The sequence below is a fragment of the Cupressus sempervirens genome, chromosome 3 (assembly GCF_028749045.1).
Source record: "Cupressus sempervirens isolate cs-2001-9-10 chromosome 3, ASM2874904v1, whole genome shotgun sequence".
Lineage (NCBI taxonomy): Eukaryota > Viridiplantae > Streptophyta > Pinopsida > Cupressales > Cupressaceae > Cupressus > Cupressus sempervirens.
Window position 1 is genome coordinate 477595829 of NC_143120.1, and position 22758 is coordinate 477618586.

Below are 22758 nucleotides of genomic sequence, written 5' to 3' on the forward strand. Positions count from 1 at the left end.
TTTTATTATTGTTGTTGTTTACTATCTTTTTAAAAAAATGTTTGACAAACTTAGTGAAACTTTAGGTTAATTTCTTTTAGGTTCCCTCACGGGGCATTACACTGCTCGGTATACACTAACTCAGAAATGATTTTCCTATGTTAACCAAGTGAACTCAGTTAACACTGCATCTTCGCTAACTTCCTTTGGTAACCAAGTGAGCTCAATTAACACTGGGTCCATCAAACATTCCTTTGTTATCTGAGTGAACTTGATTAACACTCAACTTCTGTGAACTTCTCTTCGACGCCTAAGTGAGCTCAGTAGAAACTATCTTCTAAACTTAGCAAACACCGGAATGCTTGGCAGACACAGGAAACTGTCTTCATCACCCAAGTGAGCTCGGCATACACTGACTGGTAAAGATATGACATTTTGTGTAACATCAAAGATAATATAAAAATAACCAATTGTTTTCAACAATCTCCCTCTTTGGCATTGATGGCAACACAACATCTCATAATACAATGAAATTTTAGAGAAAAATAAATTAAGGAAAATATCCTTAGTTTCATTTTGATTCTCATCCATGAGAACTCCCTCTATATGTGTAAACTCCTTCTTCCTTAAGTTTCTCCCTTTCTCAAGAAACCTTGTCTTCAACATCTTCTTCTAATAGAAAACTTTCCTTCTTTGATATCAGACCAAGTTCTTCCACTTTGACATCTCTGCAAATTCTCCCACATTACAAAACTCTCCCCTTTATAAAATTTTTGTGAGTATGACAAAAAACTCCCCCACTTTGACATCTTATGCCAAAGATAGTATTCAGTTAATAGCAATGTACCTCATGTACTGATTCGTATGCAATCTTCCCTTTTCAATACCACATCAACTTGACCGATCTTGAACATGCACTAGTTGGTGCATCACTAAACTTCATTTAATGAGCTTCAAATAGGGGAATAACCCCATAGATAATATCCTAAGATTTTCACGTTAAGCATTTTCCAAGTTAGAGTTGTTATTTCTGTGGTTACCAAGTTACAATATATTATTAGTATTAATCGAGTGCCTGTGTGTTTGTCGAGAAACAATATTTTTTAGTGAAGTTTTTGTTCTATACTAACATCTAAGGGATCAGGGATTTATTTTAGTGGTAACTAATTCACCCCTCCCTTCTCAGTTACTCCTCTTATATTTCCAATAGTTCTCCCATGTCCTAACAAGTCTATTAAACTCTTCTTTCACTACTCGATGTTCATGTATCAACTATCAAATTTGTCCCTCCATTTGTATGGCTTCTTCAGACAGAATAATGATTTTTTTTGTCTATTCATGATCATGCTCCTATAGTATTTTTTTTCTTTCTCTACATACCTATGCTCTTCAATCATGAGAGCTATTTCTTTTTCTTTTTCTTTTACCAAATCTTCAGCTCATTTTTGAACTTCCTGAGATAGTCTTAGTTCTTAGTAGGCTTCCTCTCTGGCTAGGATAGCACTTCCTTTCTCATCCATAGATTCACCGAATCTTGTTGTAGAGTGTTCTAGTTCTTTCTTCAAAACCTTGATTTTTTTTATTTAGCTTGTCATTCTCTACCATGAGTTCTAATATAGCTTCTTCTAACTCTTTAGAGAAACTTTCTTCCTCAAGTTTCTCTATTATTTCTTGACTTTCTCCTATCATTTTCATTAGCTTATTTTTCTTGGCTAGGTATTCTCTCAATCTATATTTCAACTCTTCAATTATGTCTAATGCTTCTTTGAGCTATCTCCTGATTCATGCAATTGGATTTTTCCCTAATTCGTTGGACTTATCACTATTAGGGTCTGGGATCTGATATAAATTGTTGATCCTAATAGGTACTAACAGGGGGGTGAATCAGTACCTTTACTTTTTGAAATTCTACTAGTCAGTCTAATGATCCTTTGTACACACTTAGTTATTACCTATTTAACAATTAAATAAATGAGTAAAGATGAGTAGTAAAACCATAAAATATTTTGGACATAAGCATACATCAAAACCCTTGATGAGAGGATGAAAACTATAGTGGAAATAATATACCCACTAGCCTTTCCTTGCAAGTAAATGGGTGCTTGGTTAAGAACTTACATTTGTTCCTTCTGAGAACACATCCTATTAGGAATGTTGGTAGCCTACTAGGATACAATCATTTTGTTAAGACTACCTCATTAGAAGATTTAGATCCCTTTTTAAGAGATACTTTTTTAGAGGATTTAGATGACTTATTACAAGTCTACCTGGTTAAGGGATTACAATAGATGCAATGGTTAGAGAGAATACTAGAGTAATAGATCTGAGTATCTAGCACACCTTTCTTGATAAATCCTCTGCTTTGGTTCCTTGAAATGCTTTAATCTTATATTTATATGTGGAAACCCTCGATGAGAGGATGAAAATCACAGTGGAAATAATCTACCCACTATCCTTTCCTTGAAAGTAAAAGGGTGCTTGGTTAAGAACTTACAATTGTTCCTTCTGAGAATGGATCCTATTAGGAATGTCAGTAACCTACTAGAATAAAATACTGTTAAGACTACCTCGCTAGAGGATTTAGATCCCTTTCTAAGAGATACCTTGTTAGAGGATTTAGATGACTTATTACAAGTCTACCTAGTTAAAGGATTACAATAGATGCAATGGTTAGAGAAAAAAACTAGAGTAATATATCTAAGTATCTAGCACACCTTGTCTGGTAGATTATTTGCTTTGGCTCCTTGAAGATGCTTTAATCTTCCACTACTATTTTGGCTTGAGTTTGACTTCCCATGTGCTCTACCTCTCCTCCTTCCGTGCACTCTGCACTCACTTGTTTGTTGCTCTCTTTTCACAACTACTACCTCTATTAGATTCTCTTGTTTATACAACTATAGCAATAGTAACATCCTTGCCTCTTTCACATTATATTCTTCTTCTCTCTCTCTTGCCAGATCTTTCTCTCTCTTGCACTTTTTATGTTAAGTCTTTCCTTATAAATCACAATCTCTTATTACAAATGAAAACCCTAAAAGTTATCTTTCTCAAATTTTTAGTTTGAATTTTGAGATGCATAGTGATCATAATTACAAGACACCTATGACTTCCTATCCATAGATGCCTATGTTTATAGGCCAGCTTGATCACCTGCACACCTACATCTAGACTTGTGACCAAGTGAGCTTAATTTGCATTCTACCGCACCACTTTGATACATGTATTATTGTGTTTAGACCTTCCCTTGTATTTTTACATCAATGGCGACTGGACTACATCCATTCCTTGTTTCAGACTTCTCCTATATTTTGTTGTCTTGACCAGTAAGCTAGTATATTGGTAGTTGTTTTTGTAACATTTTTGTGACTTCTTGTTAAACAATTATCAATCAATGATAAGGCTTTCTTCTAATTTATTTTTTGAGTTCATCACTCATCATTTTCCCAGTTGATGTAACTTAGTGCAACATCTTCCACTTTTCTTGCAATCTCATGATTAACACTGAGTAGCTAATTTGTCATATCATATTGGTTTGTGCCAACCTTTAAATTTAAACATCTTTTTCATCTAGTCTTACAATCATTTTCCTTCTCTCATTTTCTATCATTCTTTTTTCATCATCAATTTTTCTCTTTTGTTCCAAGACTTCACACATTCTCACACATTGAGTTACTTATTCCTTCTTTAGTGAATCAACCTAATAAGTTAGGGTTTTGTTCTTTTCCATTAGATCTTATATATTAGCTTCAGATTCATCAGAAAAAGCTTCCCTCTTATTATCCTGAAAGTTATTCAACCTATTCTTGAGTATCCTTCAGTTGATGAGAAAACTTCGTCTTGCTTAGTGAGCACTTTAGCTTCTATATCACTTTACCAATCTATTCTTTTTCAAGCTCCAGTTCTATGTTCAAGTTCTCAATCATCTTTTCATACCTATAGCTTTCCACCTCTCTAGATCTTTTCTATCAAGTGGTTAGAATTATAAATAAGAGATTGGGCTCTGATACCAATTGTTGGAAAGCTAAGGTTTTGAGGGGGTTAATCAATGTCTTCTAAAACTTTAACCCTAAATCATGTTTTACCCTTTGAACATACAATCTTACTTTGCATGCATAATCTTAATAGCTTATTGTTGAATAAACTAAATAACTTCAATATATAAATATATCACATGGATGAACACATTTGACACATGGTTTTGGTCACATATAAACCCATGGTTAGAGGAAAAATTGTGGTGGGTATGGCACCCATAACCCTTCATTATTACAACATAAAGGTTGCTTAGTTAGAGCATACTAAAGTATAACTTCTAGTGACATTACCATGTTAAAGATAATACAATAAGACCTGCTAAAGTCTACCTTTCTAAAGGATTTCACAACACTCTTCAAGTGTGCACTCTATTAGGAGATTTTACAAATAAAAACTTGTAAAGGCCTATCAAATCTCTTGGGATTTAAGAATACAATAGCAACAAATTTTTCCTATAATAATTGATATGTAATAGTATATCTACCTAAAAGATAGGTAAAATCATTTATGTACTTTGCAGTCTCATCATCTTCCTCAATATGATTTCACCAACATCGCTTCCTTCTTTGTTTGATAGCACTATCTACCTTATCTCTATTCTTTTCTCATTCCTTCTGTTGCGCATGCATCATCATCATCATGAACTCTTTCTTAATCAATCTTTATATAGAAACTCTTATACTTGACCTAATTAGGGTTTTGATACTTTTAGAGTGCTTGGATAATCGTATCAACAATCTATATTCATTCCCTCTTACCAATAAACATTGCTTTATTTTCATTGGTCTATACAATTTCCTTGGGATCCATAAAATCATGCTTCAATCCCAATACATCTCACCAAACCTTCTGCTCGCTCTTTGTAAACCGTCTTTTATCTCAATAGGATTCAATCACATAGTATTTTGTGAGTTTACAAACTTTGATGTTAATCCTATATCACTCGGTAATGCTTGTTGATTTTATTGGTTAATATGCTATCCCTCTATAGTATGATATGCTCAGTGATCTCTCTGCAACATTATAAACTTGACAATATTTGTGCTCGATAAAAATATATTGTTTGGTATCCATATTTGTTTGGTAGTTGTATCCTTGTTCAGTGTCTCTCTCTACTTGATATCAAGGTTCACCAAGTTGTTTCTTCAACATAATTTTGCACTAATCACAACACTTAATGCATTTAGGAGTAACAGGAATAAGTACTCAATAAAATCTATCCAATTATTATAGATTTGAAATATTTTTAGTTCATCATGTACATATTTTTTGACGTGAATCAAATGTAGTTTTGTTACCCAAAATAAACCTTTGAATTGGACATTCATTAAAAATAGCAATTTTTTTTGTAATGGTGGGATAATCATAAGAGGCTCTATGTTCGGTGGGTGGTTAGGGTAACTCTCCCCTAGCTCATGTTGTTCTCGATGTTTTGGCAGCGCTTGGTATTTTGGGTGAGTGAGGGTATTTTGAGGGATTTATCCTTTGTCATTCACAGGGGTGATACTACTACTTTCCAGCTGGGGTTGGACATTTTTGGGGGTTTGTAGTGGGTTGACAGTGTAAAGTAAAGATTTTTGCATTAGGACTCGACTCCTTGCCTCCTAGGTATACTAATTACATGTCTTTTTATTGCTTGGTTTTTTGGTGTGTGGGGTGGAGGTAGTGTGGGTTCAAATTATTGTGAAACATTTGCACCCATTGCTAGATTGTAGTTGTTTACATAGTAGGGCCTAGAGTTTCTTTTGCATTTGTGAGAAAAAATAGTTCTTCTCCAACTATGCATGCAATGCGATTTGAATTGTTTTATATGGGGGAAATCTCCAAGCTGAAAAAAGTTAATTATTGTTTTCTGCGTAGCCAAAATCATCATGTTCTGGTCATTCCTCCAGAGGCATTGATGGGGGACATTGAATACTGGACTAAGCATGCCCTGATATGAAAACTTCTTGGAATTTGTATATCCTTATCAATTCTTGAGGCATGGATTCATCATTTGTGGAAGGTTGAAGGAGATATGGAGATCATGTTGGCTAGGAATAGCTACTTTTTGTTGTTTTCTCATGCATATCTAATCATGATCGTGTTTTTGAAGGTGGTCCTTATTTTTACAACCATGTGGGGTTATTTGTCAAACCTTGGCATTCCAAATTTAATTCTACTAAGGAGATCCTTTCAAAAGTGTAAGTGTGAGTTTGCTTGCCTCGCCTTCCCCTTGAATTTTGGGGAGAAGACATTCTTCGTCAAATAGTTGCTTTTCTTGGTAAGATAGTTGTGATTGTGTATCAATCCCTTGATAAAAATGTTATTTCTTTTGCCAGATTTTGTGTTGAAATTGATTTGAATAACCCATTACCATATTCTTTAGAAATTTGTCTTGGGTCTTCTTCCTAGATGCAACAATTGGATTATGAATCCCTCTGTTTCTGATGTTAGATATGTCAAGAGTATGGTCACTTATAGTACTAGTGCCCTCAAACCTCAACTTCTAAGGAAAATGGTTTTTTTGTTGACAATGGGGTGGCCAAATAGGTACTATAGATAAAGAAAGCTTGGATGGATAATATAGCTAAGGGGAAAGCTCAAGTAGTTAACAATGGAAAACAAAAGACTCAATTGAATGATGTTGGTTTAGATAAGGATGGTTTCACCCCTTCTCATTCATGAACCAAGGAGTGTGGCTAGAAGAGGCCCTTGAAAGATCAACAACCTGATTCTGGTTTTAATCAATTTGATGTGCTAGATAGTGTGGTCTTAAAAGAGGGTATTTCTTTGAGTATATCTTTGGATCTAGTGTGCTCAAATGGGGGCCAACTAAGATCCCTATAGCTCCTGATTATGAGGCTTTGGTGACTCCTATAGTGCCTCATAATGGCATTGTTTTAGAGGAATTGGTTAAGGATGTGTTGGCATCTAGTAAGGGTAAGGGAACTCCCCTCCCTTTGGGTTTAATGCAAAGACATTTTAAGAAGTTTTACTTTACTCATCTAAAGTGTGGGCATAAAAAAGACTAGGGGAAGATCAAGATTGTTGGAGATATGTTTATAGTGTTTGGGGCTTTGAAACCCTTAGATGTGCATTTCTCCCACTCTACTCAATGATGATTATCCTTTCATGGAATGTTAGGGGGCTGAATAGCATCCTTAGATAAAAGGCTATTCATAATTTGGTGATTGATCACTCTCCAAATGTTTTTTTATCCAAGAGACTAAACTCTCAATGGAGTCTATGGTTAGATATGCCTTGAGTATTTGGCCTCATGGGAAATTCCAATGTCTTGGGGCTTTGGGGAGTGTTGTTTGTTTTTTATATCTTTTGGGACCCACAAAAATTTATCCCCTTGGTTGGGTGTTCTCTTGCTCATCTCTTTCTATGGCGGCCTCTTCCTTGGAGTCTAGTGAAGTGATCTTGATTACTAAGGTCTATGAACTTGTTGATTTTTTGGATAAGGTGAAACTTTGGATGTATATCTATGTTAGAAACTTTCATCCTTACCATCCCTGGTTGTTAGTAGGAGATTTCAATTCAATTTTAAGCAAGGTGGGTTGGCCTGGTTGGGACCTTCCTCTGATCTTCTTTGCCAAAATATATATCTTTTACATCTTTTTGATGTTAAGCCTATTAATGGTCTCTATACTTGGAATATTAGAAGGATTGGGGTTCATGTTATTTTAGAACATTTGGATAAATTTCTTGTTTCTTGCTTTTGGGCTAGTGGCGCCCTCACTCTCTCTTCAAAATTGATTGGAGGGGATCTGATCATTGGCTAATAAATTTTTTTTCTCCAAGGGTGATTATTCTAAAGAGTCCTCTATTTAAGTTTCAACTAATGTGAATTTGAGACTCCTCCCTTCACGATCTTATGTCTTGATGGTGGAGAGACGGTGCCCCTACATATGGCACTATTATGTTTTCATTCTCTAAAAAGATTCAATATGTGAAGTGATAACCTAATAAATGGAATAGAAAATATTTTGGGAATCTTAATTCCATAAAGAGGCTTGCTCAAGATCATCTTGATGTCATAACTAGGCAGATTAGGGATCTTGGTTTCTCTAAGGATCTTGGTGAAGCTAAATCCCTTGCTTCTAGAGATGTGGAAGAATGGGAACTTGGGGAAGAAATTAACTGGAAGCAAAAGGCCAGAGTTGATTGTCTCCAGGAAGGTGATAAAAACACTATCTTTTTCCACAAAATTGTGCAATCTTGTCAGAATCGGTGTTATGTTTGTTATTTGGTTAATTCTGAAGGTATTTAGTTGTCTTCCTTGTTAGTTTTGTTCAAGTAGGCTTCTCGGTACTTTTCTACCCTCTTCTTTGTGGATTCTCCTCTCACTAACAATGAAGAAAATATTTTTTTGTCTTGCATTTACTCCCTTATTACCTAGGAAATGAAAGATTATCTCATGTGTCTGATCTCTTTGGCTAAGTTGGAGGAGATGGTCTTTGATATGCTTAAGGGAAAAGTTCTTGGTCCTGATGGCTTTCCAGTTGAATTCTTTCAAGAATTTTGGGACATCATTAATCAAAAAATTTTGGAGGTGGTTAAGGAATCACATTCTAGCAAGCAGATGTTATATGCATTGATTTCTATTTTCTTGGCTCTTGTTCCAAAAAAAGAGGGGGCTAATCAATTAAAGTTTTTAGACCTATTGCTCTCTATAATGTAGTTTTTAAAGTGATTACTAAGTTGATTGTTGAGAGACTTAAAAAGTGGCTTCCCATTATTATCTCAGAAGAACAAGGAGGTTTTGTTGTAGGAAGACAAATTTTAGATGGGGTGGTTATTGCTGTTGAAGCTATTCAGTCTATAGCTAGCTCAAGGGAGTGATCTATGTTTATTAAGCTAGATATGGCTAAGGCCTATGATAGAGTTAAATGGAGATTCCTAAGGAATGTTCTTGTTACCTTTGGCTTTAGCACAAAATGGGTGAGCTGGACCATGAGATGTTTGACTTCTACCTCATTCTTTGTTCTTCTTAATGGTCAACATTCCCAATTAATTGGTGCTTCTAGGGGTCTCCGCCAAGGTGATGCTCTCTCCCCCTATTTTTTCATTATTATGGATGAGGGCTTGGGCATATTCATTAAGTATTGGGTGACCTAGAACTCAATTCAGGGATGACATTGGGATAATGGATTACCTTCTCTTTCTCACCTTCAATTTGTTGATGACTCTACTCTTGTAGGAATTGCTCAGGTAAATGAAGCTGAAGCCTTTCGATATATGTTGGATATTTATTTGGTGGCATCAAGCAAAAGAAGTTAATGAATACAAATATTCTATATATTTCTTTAACACTCCTGAACCTATTCAGCAGAGGATTGCTAATATCCTAAGGTTTCAGATTGGGTAGCTCCCTTTGACTTACCTCAGCATCCCCATCATTGTTTCTAGGTAGCCTCAACTCTTCTGGCAGAATTTGATTATCAAGATTCAAAAAATGTAAATAATTAGACTCATAGATGGCTCTCTACTACTGCTCTTTTTACCCTTCTTCAATCTGTTATTCAGGCTCTCCCTATTTATAGAAGCATGGTTCATGTTGCTCCTGTTTACTTTCTCAAGGAATTTGATGCTCTTTCTCAACATTCCTTTGGATTGGTAATTTGTGTAACTCTAAATGGAGTTTGATCAATTAGGAGACTATTTTTCGGCCTAAGAAGGAGAGTGGTCTTGGTCTCTGATCTACTATCATGAGTAGCCAAGCTTTGGCTGCTAAGCTTTTTTGGAGATGGTGCTCTAGACAAAATCAACTTTGGGCTTGTATAATTACTCATTAGTATTTCAAAGGTGTTGGTCGTTGTTCTATTTCATCACTTCCTCTTGAAGGTCACAACTCTATGATTTGACATACTCTCAAGACTAGTGCTTATTTAGTTGAGAGGGGCCTTTTCTAGATATTTAAGGGAGGCTCTAAGGCTTTGTTTTAAGGTGATGCTTGGGATGGTTATCCTCCCATCTTATCCATGTACCCTTATCTTCAGACTCTATGTGATTCTTTTCTTGTTATTGGATGGGATAAAGTAAAAGCATTATAAGACTCCTTATCAGTTGGGCTTTGATGTTGGTTATAGATGGAAGCACTCTTCAGATTGGCCTCTTGGGGGCTCTAAGGTGGACCGTAAGGAGTTGTCTTGGCTTTTGGCCTCTAGTGAGTGCTACTCTCTTTTGGGACCTGATATTTGGCTTAGGGTGGTACCTTCTCTAGTAAATATTTTGTTTTGGTTGGATATCAAGAGATTACTACACAATTTTTATGGGATGTTGAGGTCCCCTGGTGGAAACAAGTTTGGAATAAATTCTATTGGGCCAAATGTAATTTCTTCACGTGGCTCACAACCAATGTCCTACATGGGATAATCTTTGTAAACATGGATTTCAAGGCCCCTCAATTTGTGTGTTGTGTGGTAATGGGGAGGAGTTTGTCTCTCATCTTTTCTTACATTGTTCTTTTTCTAATCAATTATAGCACCTTCGGTGGAGTGCTTGGGGTTGTTCTTGTCGGCATGCTTGCTCCCTACCTGAGTTTTGAGAGTGCCCCCACCAAGGCATTGATACCATGGATATATGGTGGAAGATTTCTCACTCTCTTCAAGAAACTATTCAGGATAAGTGCGTGCTAGTTGGGGGTATGGATCCGAGTGATCTTGTTATATGTAATCGCCTCAATTTTCATCTTCAAATTGAGTTCCCAAGGGCAGTGGATCAATGGTGTCATAGTGTGCCCAATCATCCTAGGTGGCAAGGGAAGCAACAAGTGAATTGTGGGGGGCATTGGAGTCCTCCTCCTAGAGTTCTTAAAGTCAACATTGATGGTTCTTCCCGAAGGAATCCTGGTCTTGCTGGCATTGAAGTTGTAGCTCACTACAACTCTAGAGAAGTTCAATTTCTTTTCTTAGTGCATAAGGGTTGTCATACTAAAATTCTCATGGAGGCTCTAGCAATTTTATATGTTGTGGGACAATATTGCTTGAGGGGATGGCACAAGATTATCTTTGAGTCTAATTCCCAAGTGGTTGTGAACTTGCTTTCTTCACAAGATCTTAAGGATGTTGGTTGGCAATTGGCTTCAGTTGCTAATTAGACTCTTCTCTTTTGTACTTCTATGGAGTCTGTTAGTTTTACTTACATTCCACGTGAGTGGAATAGAGCTTTTGATTGTTTGGCCAAATGAGCTTCTAATCAATGCTTGGGAGTGGAAGAATGTGGATAGGGGGCAACTTCCCCTGGATCTGTCTCACGATTTTGATGATATTGTTGATCAGGATAGAGCTCCTTGCTGAGCTATCCTTTTTGTTTCTCTTTTTGTTTTAATAAATTTTTACCCCTCTTTTATTTTATTTTTTTATTTTTTTTATTTTATTTTTTTTTAAATAGAAAAAAAAAAGATTGAAAATTCTACAAAATAACCAAAATCTTCGTATCTAACTTTCTATCAGAAAAATGGCTTTTTTTAAGTTAGACAAATATACCACAAATTACATGTTTGAAAAAAAGTATGTCGAGATTAGAGTTAGGTCGACTTTAAACATTGATAAAATATGAAATACTAAGGATAAAGACATAAAACCAACTTCATGATCTCAATATGGATGTGAAAACTAAATTTGAAATAATCACATTGATATCTATTTTAGGATAAATAAAAATTATGCTTGTCAAAAATAGTGTCACTTTTTAAAAATCAAAGTTTCAACAACATACCAATTTTCATGGGAGAAAAATGAATTGAATCAAATCAATTCAAAAATAAAATAAATATATATTTAGAATCTACACAAAAAATCCTAGAAGACTCTAATTTACTCCATCTTCAAATTTGTATGATAAATAATGAATAATTTGATTCATCTATCTAATTTGTATTGTTTTAGGGGATGAAATTCAAGGTTTATGATACTTATAGAAATGTTTGATTAAGTTAAAGTTGTGTGATTTGATTAACATGAAGGTATGCTTTGAATTGATTAAAAATAGATCAAAAAGGAAAATGAAGAAAAAGTTGGTGTATTTTTTTAATTATTATTATACATAGGACTTATATAAAGAAAAATGTGACAATGCCAATAAAAATATTATTTATCACAATTAATTAAACCAAAGTGTTACAAATCTTCAAAAAGTCATATTATTTTAAAAATTAGCATTTTTAATCTTTACAATGACTTATCCTAACACATATGATAAACTTAGAATAAAATATTATAATAGACTTAATAATGACAGTCCAATCAAATTGATAAATATAATAATATTTCATTAGTATTTTTGTTCACACTATTTTTATTTTGTTGTACATATAATTAAAATATTTAAAAGTGTTTCTCAGTCATCATTCTAATTGTAAACTTATAAAACTAAACAATTTTTTTTTTAAACTGTAATATAAATATCCTAGTCAATTTTTATGTATATAATTGTTATTGCTATATATGTATTCAAGGTATTGCAATAGATCAACATTCAAAAATAGAAGTCTAAGAATAAACAATGGCACCCCTAACAATGTACACATAACATAAAAATAAACAAGTAATAATGTGTTTTTAATGTATGTTATTGCATTATGTATTATGTCAAAACTAGTGTTATTGAAAAGACAAGTGACTTCAAAAAGATGATGATTGTGAAGCAATAAAACAATCGAAAACAATATTTAATTTGCGAAGTTGCCATCAAGCTTGTAATCTCCTCCTTATATATGAAAAAATATTGTGCCAAAATATAATGCACAAAGATGTTATGAATAATTGAGACACTTTGGTTGGTATCCAAAGCTCACATATTATATACAATAACTATACTTGACCACCCTTTCAATTGATTCTGAGTACATGTAGAACATCGAGTAGATCTCTGTTTAAAAGAATATATGCCTAAATGTTCCCCCTTACAATGCATAAATCGACCTTTCAACTTACTCAAAATGTTCCCCCTTACAATGCATAAATCTACCTTTCAACTTACTCAAATTACAAACAGCCAGATCAAAGAAGCCCTGATGCTAAAAACAAAATGGCTTCAGATTCTAAGCCATCAAAAGTATGCCTATTAAAAAGAATATCAATTCAGTGTGCAGTATTTACATTTTATCTCCAATTCAACGGTGATCAAAATGGTACAGATGCCATTTGTGACAGTAGTTCTGTCCAGGCAAATCAGTCTACAAAAGAATTGTGCATTCAACCTGTAAAAAAATCAAGAGAACGGCCAGTGCAAGAGGTCAAAAACTCCATTCGTCACTATACAAAAGGCTTAATTTTAAACTTACATCACAGGGCACGGAAGGATGAGATGCAGTCTAATGTCAAGGCATTCTTCGCTCATACTCAATCATGAAATTTAAGACAAATCTTTCAGTAGCTGTTTCTGGAATTGGTTGTGTAAGGATTTTTTTACATTGACATTTCGGATCGCACTCCGTGATCCATCATCAGGATGAAAGAGAGAAAGAAAATGGAGAAAATCCTTACACAACTGGTTCCAGAAGTAGAACCTGAAAATTTCTTATGGATTGTGGAAACTTACTCACTATTATTGAAGACAAATTCAATATAGATCTCAAAATTCAAACATTACATGGTAATCAGGGTTCAAACAAATGTTGAAAGCAAAAATATTCAGGTATAATTGAGAAATAGATGATCCACAATTTTCAAGAAAATATTCAAAGCATTCAGACTGCAAATAAGTTGAATGATATGAAAATTTCAATTTAGGGCAAAAAATATGGAAATATTGAAGTTGATGAGTGAAGTTAGAGATAAAGCTGCTCAACATTGATCCACTCTCTTCAAAATAGATCTTTACAAACAGCTAAAAAACAAAACCTCTAAAAAAAAATTCAAGTTGGAGGTCTTTTGCAACTGTAGTTATTAAGTCATGGCAAAATTGTTGCAATTGAGTACATTCCTCATTCACTACAGCAAACACACCCAAATTTGTAAATGTTATACAATTCCTCCAGGATTTGAAGGATCCTTTTCCAGTTTTCAGTCAATTTCACATCCTAGATCTTTAGATTCTGATAGCGGAAAATAGATAAGGGTCATTAAAAAAAAATACTTTTTGGTATTTTAAATTTAAATTTTGCATTAATATTTATAATTAGAGAAGACACAACTACGTGACAAAGAAAAATATAAACTAAAGCAATCCACATTCTCATTTCTGCAGCTTGTTCTCTATAATTGTCTGTATAAGACAATTGTACCCAAATTGTTAATAGAGAATATGCACACAACCAGAAATTCTTTTTTTTTTTTTTTTTATTGAAAAACAACCAGAAATTCTTGCACACAAGCAGCGTAACCGCACAAAGAAAAAAAAACTCTTCCAAAACTGTTGTCTAAAATACAGTTCTCTATTTACCTCATCTAATCACGAGATGTTGATCCACCACAGAAGCAAAGGAGTTGCCATCCACGTTTCTTCCTGTAATATCTGGGATCTGCTTGTGTCATCTTCACAGGGCTACTATTCCACTCAGAAGCCAATCTGCAAATCAATTCAAGATGTCATAAATAATATGGATAGAGGTATTTTGATTTTGCACAACTATTACAACTTCAGTCTCAAACCTAGTCAAGTGGAATTTCAAATATTACATAGGGAATGCAAAGGAACGGGTGCTTGTTGTGCTACTATCCGAACGATGGGAGATGTTGCCTGAAAATGGAATAGGTCCAGAGTATGATATTGGTCCAGAAATGGGACCCGAGTAGGTATAGCGGGATGATTCAGCCATATCACTATTCCCAATAATGTCATCAAATGCATCACACGATGACTCATGTGAGTTCCGGCCTCCATTGACACTTGAGACTGGATGGGCTGAGATTGATTCATGTGAACTCCGACCAGGATATGCACTAGAAGCCGTGTGTTCTGAGAATCCAGATGTCAAAACACCTCTTTCCATGGCATTCTTTCTTGTGTCAATATCTGCAAATGTTGGTGCAGAGTCATTATTTACCACATTCAGTTCTGAGGCAGAATGATTTGTTGCCTGTATATCGTTTGGAAGCTTTTCTGTAATCCCACAGGTTCCATTGCCCTCCTTTCTTGAATGTGCCAGTGCAAGCATACCCTGATCATCACATGTCGATCGGTGTTCAGTAGCTGCTATTGATTGTTCCTCTTTTCCTTGAATGACTGTGTGACCAGAAAATCCAGGGTCTGTTTCAGTTCTTTGGTTCTCAGGATTGATTTTCAAATCTGTATTGACACTCACCAGTTCAGAAGGGCGGGAATTATTACTGTCAGAGTTTATAACTGTTTCAGAGTGTGTCACCTCTGGATAAGTTAAAGTCTTCTCTGTTAAATCACATGTTTTGATGCTCTGGTTTGTTGGATTTAACAAAACAGGTGAAATTTGATCAGCTGTTAGATTCTGCTCTGCAACCACTATTGACTGTTTGGCTTTTCCTTCAATGACTGAACGATCAGAAATTCCAGGGTCTGTTTCAGGTCTTTGATTCTCAGGATTGATTTTCAAATCTGTATTGACACTAACCAATTCAGAAGGGGGCAAATTATTGATGTCAGAGTTTTTGGCTGTATCGTAGTTTGTCACCTGTGGATCAATCAAAGTCTTCTCTATTAAATCACATGTGTTGATGCTCTCTTTTGTTGGAAGCAACAAATGAGGTGAAGTTTCATCACCAGCTGTTATATTCTGCTCTGTAACCACTATTTTATCCCCTTTCGGATTTTCCTGGCTACTTCTTGAATCGTCCAGGCCAATTCCATGGCTGCTTGAAAAGCTATCTTGCAAATTGCAAGTTCTTGCAGTCACAAGCAATCTTGTTAGGCTTTGAGAGGAGCCCTTTGAAACGGGGTCATCTGCATCAGAATCTTTATTTTCTGAGAGCAAATTTCCTGTTGTTCTATCAGTAAACTCTACAGAAGCAAATTTCCTGTCCTTGCTCTTTTGATCATTCAGTGTAGATACTTCAAATGAATGGACTTTATCAGATACTATTCTACAGTTTTCACCTGGATGGATATCATGAGATGCAAAAAAATCATCTGATATTGTTGCAGAGTCTGATCGATGCACTCTACTTTCATCATCCCCTGAAAATTGCACTGCCATGACTGTTTCAACACAATTGTCCACTTGGCGGAGTGTACTTTCACTTGAAGATTCTAACCTTACATCCAAACATTCTGCATTAGATTTTGAATCACATGCACATTCCTTTTGATGAATCCTCGCTGGAATTGTTAAGTTGGCTTCTTTCTGATAATTAGAGCAAGAACCAGATTCTCCATCTCCATCACCCTCCTTTTCTGAAGCTGAAAAAGGCCTCCCTTGTAACAGAGAGTTGTCAACTTCTATACATGGGTTAATACGTATTTTTTCCCTGTTCAATGCATCCCTATTAGGAAACTCATCGCTGCCCTTGCTGTTTTGATCATTCAGAGTAGATACTTCAAATGAATTACTTTCATCAGATGCTATTCTACAATTTTCAGCTGGATGAATATGATGAGATATAATGCATTCATCTGATCTAGTTTCACAGTCCAATGGATGCACTCTACTTTTATCGTCCCCAAAAAATTGCACTGTCATGACTGTTTCAACACAATTTTCCTCTTTGCAGGGTGTATTTTTGCTTGAAGATTCTACATGAGATGTTGAATCATATACACTCTCCTTTTGAGAAATCCTCACTGGAATTGTTAAGTTGATTTCATTCTGATAAGTAGAGAAAGAACCTGATTCCCTATCTCCGTCACCATCCTTTTCTGGATCTTTCAGGATATTTTCCATTTTATCCAAAGGCAGGCCAGAGTTCCCATTGATGCAATCATCTAATCTAGATTCAGTGCCCCTCTGTTTAACATTGTCCGCCAAATCAATAGGGTTACAAATATGCTTTTCTTCAAAACTTGAGGTATGTGAAATAAATGCTTTCTCCGCGATAAGCTTAACATTTTGATGTAATTGAGTTAATCTTTCCTCTCCAAGTCTTTCAACAACAGCTGCCCCTAGCCCTTCAGAACTTTTTTTCTCATCCTTCACTTCTATTATCTTTAATGTGGTTTCAGAAACGTGTTCATGACAATTCATTTCATTTTCAACTGAAGTTTTGAAGTTTGGCATTTTCTCTGTAACAACAGCAGGACCAGAAACTATAGAAAGTTTGTCTTTTGAAGTTGTTCCATCATAGATAGAGATGTCTCTGACAATGTTCCCAGCATTCTGTGGTGAATGAGAAATGCATGTTCCTGTTTCAGACATAATATCACCACAAGCAGCAATTGCATTGCTTGGAGAATCAGATTTCCAAGAGGTAGAAGGGGGCAAAACATTTGACTCTTCTCTAATGTCTTGGCAACACAATGTTGTATGAGCTTCAAAATATGACACATTTGCAAGTTTCAAGCTCATCTGACTATCATTTACTATAGCTTTAGTAAATTCATTATCTATGCTGAATTCACAATCATCATTAGGCTGGTCATTGGCTTTGGAATTTCTATGTGAAGAAGTTTCCAAGTTGGCTATACCACAGCCACCACCATTACTCTGACTCACAAATGCCGTTGCATCGTCATCTGCAACAGGTTTACCAATAGCAGACATGTCCGGTTCAGTTTTGCTGGTATTCATTGGATTGGCAGCGACTAGCGTATTCTCAGAGTGCTCAATTCCTTTTGAAGAAGTATCCATAAAACAAAAGTTCCAGTCTGTATCATATAAGAAATTTGTTTCATGCAACATTTTTCCACTTCCAAAGAATCATGGAAAAGCATCAGATTGTCTGCAGTTAAAAAAAACGGTTCACATAAAAAATTGGAATGGAAAAAGAAATACGGTAACATTGCCATATAGAAAAACATTAATCAGGTCTTTGTCCGTGTATCCCCAAAGAGACATTAAACTTGTTTTTTGTGATTTCAAGCCAGATAAGCAGCTTAATTGACTTGCATTTTAATCCACTAAATAATGGTCAGATTATAAAATTTGATAACGGCAAAATTTGTAGAACATAGATATCTTAGCATTTAATCAAGGAAAAGTTATGTAGTTTTTTCAGTAGGCCCCTATCTCTCCCTCTATATATAAATAGTATGTGAACACCAAGATCATTTTTTAAGCCTCTTCCTAACTCTCCCTATACAAATGCACATCAGAGCACACATACAAACAGAGTATGTAACATTCATACGAGTCTGTGCATGTACATATATAAACACATGCACACAAAAACACAGATTATGTATCAAGGTTCATGGGGATGCACCTCTGGGGATTCGGGTGATGTTCATATAAAAATATATAATAGATGCATACATTTCTATCAGTCCTAGATGCATAAGATCTAGATCAATGGAATCCAAGAATATGTCTGGGTATGATAGACAAGTATATAGGACATAAGTACCCTAGCAGCTAGCTATGGAGGGAGTGACCCAAATGAAGGTATAAACTAATATTTGCTCAATTATCTATAATTAAAAATAACCAAGGTATAAACTAGTAGAGGTATAATCTAGGTGGTGTTTGAAGCTGGCATAAGTGCTAGGTGGCAACACCTCTAAGTAGCTATTTTACATGTAATTTAGTGAGTTAAGTGGCAATCTGTCTACTCAACTTATAGACCAAAATGCATATATTGAAAAATAGGGATGTCAAGATGTCAAGGCATGTACCATCGTTCTAAGAATGTTTTTGTATCAATTGACATAACAATGATTTTCACAATAAGAAAAACAAAGCATCTTTCACTTAGATTGATTATCAATTCATCACGTATACCTCTTTGTAACACAACTTAATCAGCAGTGCACATAGATGTTGTTGACACAAATACATTGATGGTAGCATGCCACTAGTCTGCCTTCAAAACACTTTTATCCTTCAGCTGTCCTCTTTAGATCTTTAATTTATTAATCAAACATTCTGCAGTTCGTTTTGTAGTTTTTTGTAAGATTTGTTATAGTAATTCAGTTTATAGATAGTAGAATATTTGTATTACATTTACTTATAAGATTTGGTATGGTAGTCCATATTAAAATTTATCTGCTATAAGTTGAAGGAGAAATATGATAAATAGGAAAGTCCTGAAGCTGGATTTTCAACATTCTGTAAGGCGGTCCTTTTTGTTATTCTATGAATAAAAAAGAAACAAGAGATTTCTTTGAGGCAAAATCTTCGAAGCAAAAACCTTAGTTATGCATACTTGACACGTGGAATATTGGCACCAAAATTTACAGCTTGTTAACCAAAAAATAGAGTGGCCAAAGCCTTTCCATGTCAGCTAATCAATTAGATAGTATTTATGTAGCCTGCCAACTAATCATGTAACTATGTCAACTCACTGGGATATAATTACCACACCTGACACAATTTTCTTCCTTGCCTTCTGTAACATAAGGCTCAATTACCTGGTCCTAGAGACACAATTACTTGACTAGAATTTGCTAATCGGATTTATTGTAAATGACTTGGTTTTGGTTTCAGAATATTTAATGGTTCTGATTTCTTGACTGCAATTCAACTGCCAATCTTCTTAGGTCCAGAACAAAATTTCAAGTAATTATTCATTGCAATTGCATCTAGTGTGTTTCGCTGAGCTTCATCATTCCTTAATGAGTTCTGATTGGAATGATATTCATCATCCTCAGTAACCAAACAAATAAAACACGGAGGCAACTGGAGTTCTAATATTGTATCATAGGCCAGTACTGCCTGTTTGAGAAAAAGCCTACACCACGAAAGATAGCTAAATTTGAGCATTTTTAAAATAATACAATTACATTTCAACAATCACCAAGAGATGGTAATACTCAGAGCAATCCCACTCAACAAATGTCAGACAAACCAACTAGGTCAGTATTTCCATGGAGGAAGAACAAAAACCAGGATCTCAAAAAAATGAACCTTGATTAGAATTCTATCTATTTACCTACTACAATAATCCTGATAGCTCCCAGATGAATGGGAAGAAACAGCACAAATTTCTCCAATTTGTGGCAATTATTGCATGGGATTTATGGTACTTTCCCACTGGATAATAAATTAGGATAAAAACCGAGCAGGTGAAAATTAGCAAAAAACAAACATAACCAGTCCTATTCCAACTTACTTTGTGTTCCCCCATTCCCCTTCCCCTGACCAACTTTAGTATGTTCAACCTTGTGGCATATTTTTAGACATATTGAGAACGACAGTAAATAACTGTTGCTTAGGCCAATTAGCAGTGAGAAACACACCAATAGAAAGATAATCAAAGCTATATTATTGAGCTATCATAACTGAGATTCTAAGCCAGATTTCAAAAGAGAAACTTCATACTGACGCAATATGTTTTGAGTTTCCAAAACTTGCACACTACCATGAGGATGAAGAGTGGGATAGAAAGAAGACGAGCCAAGTAGCATTTGGGTAAAACAGACGAAAAACTCATAAAGGAAAGCAATTTGAGTTGCCGGTAGCTTACTGACAAAGCAAACATTGAAAAATCACAATTCATGATCCAATTGACTTTCAGTTTCGATTCAGAAAGACAATAAAAAAAAGCAGAACCCCGGGTTAATATCATCCATTGATCTCTTCCTTAGATTGATCTTGATTTCACGGCACAAGGACAATAATCATCAAGTAGCAGTTTGACAAATACAATTTCAAACGCCCAGTTTCAAAAAAATTGGAGGCAAGTAGTTGCTGTCAAATCATTCATCGCAACTTGAAAGATGTGAGCTCTCAAGTATTACAGCATCAAGATAAAGTATGTGAAACAGGCCCCGTTTTCAACTCCAGGTAAAGAAGATGCTCACAAATCATCCATCGCGAGTTCTAACGCACTGAAGCTGAAAGAGTTTAGACATTACGAATTTCAGAGGCCGGTGCCGACTTCAAAATTCATGTAGACATGTTATAGTGTTAAAATCTGGTAAGTAGGAGATCAAACTAGCTGAGGACAAAAAATTCTAGCAAGTCATCAATCCTTCTTAGAAAAACGAGACTCGGACATTACAGCCACACGGTTTTCATTGCAGAGCCCCTACTGCAAGTTTACAACACACTTAGACTGTGCCCTACTCCGCTTAACAGAGCGAAGCGCAAATCGCAGAAAAGGCGCCATTTACACCCGACATCCAAGCGAAAATAGTAACACTGGCAACGGTAATTTAAGAAATAAGAAGAAACAGTCGTCTAAGACTCTAAATTTTGAGAGAAACGCTGTTGAATTACATTCAAGAATTCCGAACCATTAAATATTCCGAAACCAAAACCAAGTCATTCACAATAGAATTGCATCCAGTCTACAGCGGTCTCTACCCTGGGGCTTTTCTTATTATAATAACAACATCAAAACGAGATTGAAAACCGCAACCTTAAACATACAATTCTCCCAAAATTCTCTCCGGAATCCTCAAAGTCAAATCCAACATTTAAAACAAAAACGCAAAAGAGAAGATTTACACATACCTTCTCACAGCAGGCACCAACCGAGACCTCCTTACTGGAGAACAAAGCAGGAGCAGCACCATGGAGGAGACTCGAACCCACTACCTCAGCCTCCGACACTACATAAATATGAAACCGGGCAGAATATGCCCCGTCTCGCAAACCAACTCACAGCAAACAAAAGCCGAAAAGAAGAAAAAAGCATGAGGCCGTTGTGAGGAACGGATTTAACATACCCGGCAAATGGGGTGAAGAAATTAAATATAAAGAGGTGACAGTAAAACAACAATATTTTACAGCGGCCTGAAAAAAAAAATTGTGCCGCAATCCACGCTCTCACATTGCACACACTGCAGGGCAGCTGGACACTTGGAGTTTTCACTTGGGTTTTTTTAATTGTTTCCGTTAACCGGCATTATATATTTGGTTGGCTGGGAAAACAGCCGGGCCAGCTGGTTCTGGTTGTCGTTTACTTAGGGCAGATTTGAATTTGCAAAACATGGATGGATCTTCTAGAAAGCAGGCCGGAATCTTCTTCCTTTTGTCCACTGTTCTTCCCAAAGTCAAACAGGTTAAATCTTTATTCCCTCTCATTGCCATGGTTAAATGTGCCGATCATGTCAGCTGTACCAGATGATCTAATCTCCATGTAAACAGGGATTATAGTAATTGAGAGTTCATAAGTCAAAGAGGCAGAGGAATTACTTGGAGATTTGGAGTGTTCCTGCTTCATCAGCAATTTGTCTACGAGTATGCTTCTTGAGTGGATTTCTGAGTTATCGTTTGTCAAAAGTTAAAGAGTTTTTGTGATACAGTGAGGACGTAAGCTTCGAATTTTTAAAGAGTTTTTTTGGTTGCGAAAGTACAAGGTAATTTCCTATCCTGTCAATTAACTATGAGTTAGGTAATAAAAAGATATTTCTTTTATTGTTCAATCAAAGTGAGATCGCTTGAAATCTATGTCTATGTGTCTCACATTTTTTCTTAAATTTAAAAATGTTATTAAAAAGATTGTTGATCAAATTTAAGAGCTTAGAGCTCTTCCATATAAATTTTAAGTCATGGAAAATGATAAATTAGAATATTTTTCTATTTTAGTAGAATAATGGAAATTAAGGTAAGGGTGTGACTTATTTTGGCAAGTAGTTAGTGCTCGGTTTTTTAAGAAGTAATTTGTTGAGCTAATGATCTAGAGGATAATTAATTTTATTGCACTTGCTCCACAAATTATTTCGTATGCCACTCCTACCCAAAATTAGCTAAGCATCTCTATGGGCAATCACTTTGGTAGATATATAAGATTTATGAGAATA

At 35.4% G+C, this 22758-nt stretch overlaps 1 protein-coding gene across 2 annotated transcripts; it reads right to left on the minus strand.

The window, feature by feature from the left end:
* Positions 1-12686: 12686 nt before the first annotated feature.
* On the minus strand, positions 12687-22192 carry LOC149567229 (uncharacterized). 2 transcript variants are annotated; one of them, XM_089820407.1, is made up of 4 exons: positions 21467-22192; positions 14625-17792; positions 14389-14514; positions 12687-13204 (listed from the first exon to the last, which is right to left on the minus strand). In XM_089820407.1, the coding sequence occupies exons 2-3, from the start codon at positions 17750-17752 to the stop codon at positions 14394-14396; spliced, it is 3249 nt and encodes a 1082-aa protein (XP_089676533.1). In that variant the 5' UTR covers positions 17753-17792; positions 21467-22192; the 3' UTR covers positions 12687-13204; positions 14389-14393. The 2 variants fall into 2 exon arrangements, with proteins under 2 accessions (XP_089676533.1, XP_089676534.1); XM_089820408.1 differs by having other exon boundaries at positions 14625-17718; positions 21467-21648.
* Positions 22193-22758: the final 566 nt, after the last annotated feature.

Bases quoted from the DNA above. Each gene is read 5' to 3' on its own strand.
- LOC149567229 (XM_089820407.1), bottom strand. From the start codon at position 17,752: ATGTTGCATGAAACAAATTTCTTATATGATACAGACTGGAACTTTTGT. The intron at 14,515-14,624 runs GTAATATTTGAA...ATTGATTTGCAG, and splicing joins CGTTCCTTTGCATTCCCTAT to ATTGGCTTCTGAGTGGAATA.